At 37.8% G+C, this 7006-nt stretch overlaps 1 protein-coding gene across 1 annotated transcript; it reads right to left on the minus strand.

Annotated features, from left to right (window-relative positions):
* Positions 1–1013: 1013 nt before the first annotated feature.
* On the minus strand, positions 1014–6491 carry POLR2J (RNA polymerase II subunit J). Its single transcript, XM_060693175.2, has 4 exons — positions 6347–6491; positions 3327–3416; positions 2031–2205; positions 1014–1225 (listed from the first exon to the last, which is right to left on the minus strand). Exons 1-4 carry the CDS (start codon positions 6397–6399, stop codon positions 1190–1192), a joined length of 354 nt encoding a protein of 117 aa, XP_060549158.1. The 5' UTR covers positions 6400–6491; the 3' UTR covers positions 1014–1189.
* Between the last annotated feature and the right edge of the window lie 515 nt (positions 6492–7006).

Raw genomic sequence — 7006 nt, forward strand, 5'->3', positions numbered from 1 at the left:
GACAAGGCTGAAGCACCATTTTTTTAAAATTAGTGATGGAATATTTTATCATTCGTCCCACATTTGCAGAACATAATCAGTACTATTATCTAAACTGGAAAAGGGCACCTTATACTCAATGCAGCTGTTTAATTTGGATAACTAGGTGATCTTTTCTTCTGGGAAAGGGTTCTGAGTAGATACATTTCCCCTTAGCAATCACCATTTTAATAAGAATTTTCTTCTAACTTTTGCCTTCAACAGAAAGGCAAGTGGTAAGTGCAAGAATTAAATATACATAAAATAAACTTTAGCCAGCAGTAGAAGAAGAAAAAACCTAAGCCTCATTCAGTTCAGAGATCATAAAGAGTGAATCTCTGGTACTGCATGTAGTAGAGAATGCTACATTTTAAAATGTTCAGCAAACTAGAGTACATGAAGGAGGCAACCAAAATACTTGCACTTAAAACAATATAGGATTTAATTCAAGAGACAGTTATACTCTACACAGGCGCAGTGGTTAGAGTGCAGTACTGCAGGCTATTTCTGCTGACTGCAATTTGGCAGTTCAAATCTCACCAAACTCATCCTTCCATCCTTCCGAGGTCAGTAAAATGAGGACCCAGATTGTTGGGGGCCATATGCTGACTCTGTAAACTGCTTAGAAAGGGCAGTAAAGCACTGTGAAGCGGTATATAAGTCTTAAGTGCTATTGCTACTTCTCTACCAATACGGAAACTGAAAACTGCCCCATTCTTTAGTTAAAACTTCAGTAGGATATTGTACATAGACATACAGTTTGCCTGCATAATTTAAAAAGAGCAGTATCTTAACAGGCAAAGAAAAATTATACCAAGGCACATCTTGAGAAAGCCAAGTAAAAACAACTATGCTTCTGAAAGAAAATCAAGAGGTATTTCTAACTGAAATGGAAAGCACACAGTATATTGTCAGTTTTAAATTAGGAGGGAATTTCAACAACTATTTTACCATATTTTTGCTGAAGGTATGAATCACTTCAAAAGAAGCAACAATTAAGAAGTATAATTTATTAACCATCACATAAGCCAACTTGAACTTTCATGTAAATGACCTATATTGAAATTTCTTAGAGGTTATGAAGTAGCAAAGTAATCATAAATACATTTCTTGTAGACTACTACATTGAAAAATGAATTTTATTTACAAATATATTTGATATACATAACCATTACTCAATTCCTTCTTGTTTGTCTTTGATGGCAACCTAAGAGAAAAATAAACACATGGTAACTGAAAAATAAAAATAAATAAATAAAAATCTCGACAATTTTATTTAAGGTCTGATTATAAAAGTAGTAAGGAAAGTTTCCCTTGTTGCAGAAAGGAGCTGCCATTATTCCAAGTCTATCTGAACTTCAAAATGCACGAGCTCAACCTAACCAGACAAAATGTATTTCTTCATAGTCCACCTTTATTATTTTTACAAATAATAAGCCATTTAATTATTCACCATCATTAATGGCACATTGGTGAAATTATCAAAGAAGGTGCAACATTTTCTTATACTTGAGATTTTTCTCACACTTCGCAGAAAACCAAGACATCTGAAAAGTCAACACAACTGTTTCATCTCTCTTTCTCTGTACCTAATTATTCATGGTAAGCCCCAGAAACACAATTTGATGGAAATGTCAGAAAGGACATTAGAGGTGGGAATAGATGATGGATCTTGGAGCCTATTCAGATCAAAAGGTACTACCCACAATTTTCTTGATGCCTTATTCTCTAGCAATTTCATACTTGAATATTTTACGGGTGACAATTCCGATTCTGCCTTCCTACAAGGCTTAACCTGCCTCAATCCCAAAAGTTTCAAATTTCAGCACCAAAATCCATCTTGCTATTATAAGGGTAGATGCATAATTAAAGCCCCCAATGAAACTTAAGTATTTAGCAGAACTGAAATATCTCACCTAATTCACAGACATAGCTTTAGGTTTCATCATTCTGCCTTTGGCAAACAGCTCTCAGCCCCCAAATCATGTGATTGTTAGGATCTGCTGACTTACCCGGAATCTCTCCTCAAGGAGAGAAAGCTCACTGATAAGATCTGTGATTGCGTTGGTAAAAGCTTCTTGAGGGCTGTAATCAGGGGTTGTCTGAACACGAATTATTATTTTATGTTCAAGGGGATGGGGGACTTTGTATCCTGCAAATAACACTTGAGGATCTTTCAACAATTGCCTGGGGGAAAACAGACAAAATTTTATTGTTAAAATTATAACTGATGCTGGATGACTAAGGGCCAATCAATCTCACTGTTCATTTCAAGACAGCTTTGGAACTATACAATAAGAATGCAAAGAGAAATATGTCTCTTGTTGTTCATTTTTAACAACTAGAAAAGAAAGTTTCTGTTTTGGTAACTATGAACATTCTTCCCTTTTCTACATATTGCATATATTGTGTGTATGTTTGCATTGAGCATTGGCTCTGTTGTAGCCAAAATAGCTCCATCCATTGATTAGGAAATGAACTCACTAGTCCTGAAAGAGCCCAATAATTTGCAAGGTTCTACAAAATTTCAAGGGAAAAAAAGCCCCATTAGAAAAGAGAGAAACAAAACCAATTAATAAGGCAGAGGTCTTCAAACTTGGCAACTTTAAGACTTGTGGGCTTCAACTCCCAGAATTCTCCAACCAGAATAGTTGGCTGGAGAATTCTGGGAGTTGAAGTCCACAAGTCTTAAAGCTGCCAAGTTTGGAGATCCCTGCAATAAGGTCATATTGAGTGTGATTAAACATGAAAAGTTTTAGCATATTGTGGAACAGAAAATTCTGGAAAGGAAATTAAGCGAAAGGGGGGCGGGAGTTTAAATATACCATATTTTTCAGAGTATAAGATGCACCTTTCCCCTTCCCTAAAGGAGAGTGGAAATGTTGGTGCATCTTATACACCGAATACAGCCATTTTTGGCCTCCCAAAGCCCCGCCCCACTTGTTCCATTTTTGTGAAAAACGGGGTGCGCAGAGGGTTTGCGAGGCCTGCGGAGTGCTCCTGGGGACTGGGGAGGGCATAAACGTTTTTTTTTTCTTATTTGCCTCTTCAAAATCTTGGTGCGTCTTATACACCAGTGCCCTCTTATAGTCCGAAAAATACGGTGTATGTCCTTCATTACTGCATTGTATATTTAAATTACACCACCTCTCCACATGGTCTGTATATATTCTGGGGTTTTAAAAGCAAATTTGTTAGGGATACTGAAAAACTTCACTATTTTTTCTCTGTTTTCTTGGTAGTTGACCAATTTAATTGCATTCTTTCATCAGCTTTATTTTGCAAGAACAAAAATCATTGCTACTCACGACTTGATTATATTCCCAAGAGTGTGGTCTTCTTTGTTGATTGTAAACAGACAAGCATTTGGCACTTTTGTGTCCTTATTTATTGTAATCCTTCAATGAGAAAGATCAGAGGAGAAAAAAAAAGGGGGTGGGGTCACATTAACACCAGCTTGTGCAGTCTTCTCTTATAGATAATCATGCAATAATGTTACAACTGTTTTATGTAAACCTAGATTATGTTAATCCAGCCTAAATAGTTCATGCTATGACCAAAACTTTCAAGGATTCTGGCAGGAACTTTTGAAAACCTGCATAGACAAGTCAGAAACTAATCACGGTCCTTTTCAATGGAAAACCTAATTCTAACTCTCTCTTTACTATAAGTATATAAAGCTACCTTGACACAAAATTGAAGTTGTTTTATAAAGCCATTTCAGAGTGGAAGCAGCATTTAGAGCCTGTCAAAAACATTTTATTCATTAGATAAATATCTGTTTTTCAATTTTTTCCCAATTACTGCCATTTTTTTGGACAGGGTCCATGTATTCCTTCTTCCAATTTTCTTTGCAACCTTGCTTGTGTGATAGACTGGACTAAGAAAGGAACTGGCTCCCAGAAAACTTCCATGGATCAGTGGGGATTAGAATCCGGGTCTCCTCCAGTATTTTAATCACTATATCTTTTTAAAATAAAGATAAGAGAGAAAATAATAGACACAGTGCTTGGATGCAAAGATGTTTGTTTATATTTCTAGCCCAATTTCCTACTTGAAAATATTCTAATTATTTATTCGGGGGCAAACAAAATCCAGCAAGTCCTAAAACCTGGTGAAAATCAATCAGCACATACCAAGCCATAATACGCAAAATATAAACTAAAACATACACAGCAGATCTCTTTACAAAATTTGAATAGTTCTGCCAAATATATAACAAAAGGAGGAAACTGGAAAAATATGCAATATATACATTCACAAATCATCAAGAAACTGAGGGCCACACAACTGTAAATTGGGTTTTGTGATACTATATTTTCTTTTACAGTTTATCATAACCCTGTAATGTAGAATGGAATGCAGACGTTTTCTACCTTAGCAATCAAATTTCTGTAACTTTCTAACTGCAAGATAAGAACTTTCTCAGGCAGAGATAACAAATGGATATTCAGCTTTATGTACTATTTCAACTGACTGCCAACTGTTATCATTTTACAACAGATTCAAAGAGACTGCGACTTCTTTTCCCATGCTAACTTTTTTTTTCTTACTTTTAAAACTATGCTCATTCAAATGGGCATGCTTAATATTATGGGATGTTTAGCAAACTGTCAATCTTTCTGATGCAATTGGATAGGATGATTTTTTTTCCATCCAATCAACTTTTCTTTTGTATTGCTTTCTGCTGTACTAAGTGTATAAAAGATATTCCAAGGATTTGTCCCAGGTTTCTCTTGGTCTCTTGTATTTCATAGAAACCCCCCCCCCTTTGTCAGAGTACTCTAATAAATTGTCCCAAAGGTGCTTTTTTTTTTCAAGAAGCAACTGGGCTTTCTGAATAAAAGGCATCTTTGGGACAACCTGGATGACTGAGAATCTCCCTAGACTCTAATAAATTGTATTAAATGATCTTCGGACTGAGTTGTTTATTGAAGAAGAGTGTGCTGAGGCAGAATCTGAAGCCTATTTGGCTATCAAAGCTAATGGATGAAATAAACAGGAAGGAATGAAATAAGTATGGAAAATATTTTACATATACAAATCTCCCAGAGGCAATATACCAGAACACAGAATAAGAGAGTTGGAAGGGACCTTGGAGGTCATCTAGTCCAAGTGAATAGGTTGGTGAGCTCTTAGGATTTGCACATGTATTTCCAAAGCCCAGTATGTCTAGTCAGGTGGCAGCATATAGCTAAGCTTATCTGCTCACAAAAATAAATAAATAAATGGGGTTGGACCTGATTAGGATTTGGATAAGATATACACTGCTCAAAAAAATAAAGGGAACACAAGCAGAAGACATCCGAGATCTGACTGAATGAAATAGCCTTATTAAAAACTTTGTTCGTTACATACAGTAGTTTTGTGTTCCCTTTAGTTGTTTGAGCAGTGTATAAACTACTGTATGTAAAGAACAAAGTATTTAATAAGGCTATTTCATTCATTCAGATCTCGGATGTCTTCTGCTTGTGTTCCCTTTATTTTTTTGAGCAGTATATATTTTAGGGTGGCCGGTTAGTCTGGCAAGTAAAAGGAAACAAACATTCAGAAAGTATTCAATGTAGAAAACATATGGATTGTTTTAAAAACATCATAAATGTATCTTTTCTTTTAGCTACTCTGAGAGCATATGCACCGAGACAAATTCCTTGTGGGTCTAATCACACTTGGCCAATTAAAAAAAAAAAAATCTATATTATAATTCTATTCTATATCATCAATACAGATGCCACTCATGAAATCAACAGGAGATGAGATCAATCGGGACCTTTTTTTCTAAAATCTAGCATGAGCCTATTTCACAGGCATTGGTTTGGTTTTTTTTTTTTTCAAGATCTTGAGGAATTGAAGAAATTAAAATTCAATTAAGAAACGCCAAACAAGTAAAGCTGAGGGCTTCTTCTGGCAAAAACTCGCCCTCGTATTTCTACCCCTTCTAAGGGTAGGCGGTTGATTCGAGCCGCCTTTAAGTTTTTAAATAAATGAAGAAAATCTTTCTTTTAGGACAGAGGTCTTCAAACTTGGCAGCTTTAAGACTTGTGGACTTCAACTCCCAGAATTCTCCAGCCAGCTCTGCTGGCTGGAGAATTCTGGGAGTTGAAGTCCACAAGTCTTAAAGCTGCCAAGTTTGGGGATCCCTGTTTTAGGAGTTCAAGGCATCACGAATAGCCCCCCCCGCCCCATTTGCTCTCCCCATCCCCGTCACCCTATGCAGGGGTTTGAGACACAGGGGGCTAGCATAGACCTTCCCCCCCCCAACCAGGAGGGTCGATTCTGGCTGCCTCACCCCCCCCCCCCGCGCGCCCCTTTCCACTCTCCCACTGACTTTTTCTCCCCTTCGAAGAGTAAAAAGGACTCGAAGGCCGGAGGGGCATTCATTCTCCCCACTTGATTCTCGCCGACGGTTTCTTCAGCAAAACAGCCGCTTCCGGGAGAGAAATATATTTCCGGGGGTGGTGGTCAAATTTCTACGACTACTTCCGGGTTCAGGTTCCTTCTGCCAATCCGACGACTGTGCACCACCCAGCGGCAAGGAGGACGAAATGCTCCACCGCGTCTCCAAACAGCGATTGGCTTCTTTCTCCCAAGAGGCTGCGCTTTAGCACCCCCTAGTGGGAGTTTGGGAGCCTCTTTTTTTTATAAATTTTTTAATTTGATTTATATGCCGCCCTTCTCCGGAGACTCAGGGCGGCTTACAATGCGTTAAGCGATAGCCTTCATACTTTTGTATATTTTTACAAAGTCAGCTTATTGCCCCCACAAACTGGGTCCTCAATTTACCTACCTTAGAAAAGGATGGAAGGCTGAGTCAGCCTTGAGCCTGGCAAGATTCGAACTTACTAATTGCAGACAGCTGGAGTTAAATTACAATGCCTTAGTCTGCTGAGCTATCCAGGCTCCTTTGGTGCGGAGTAGTGGTTAAGGCACCAGAAATTAACTGGGAGACCGTGAATTCGAATCCTACTGTAGGTGGGTTGTCATCGGG

The sequence above is a fragment of the Pantherophis guttatus genome, chromosome 1 (assembly GCF_059756535.1).
Source record: "Pantherophis guttatus breed Tessera chromosome 1, ASM5975653v1, whole genome shotgun sequence".
NCBI lineage: Eukaryota > Metazoa > Chordata > Lepidosauria > Squamata > Colubridae > Pantherophis > Pantherophis guttatus.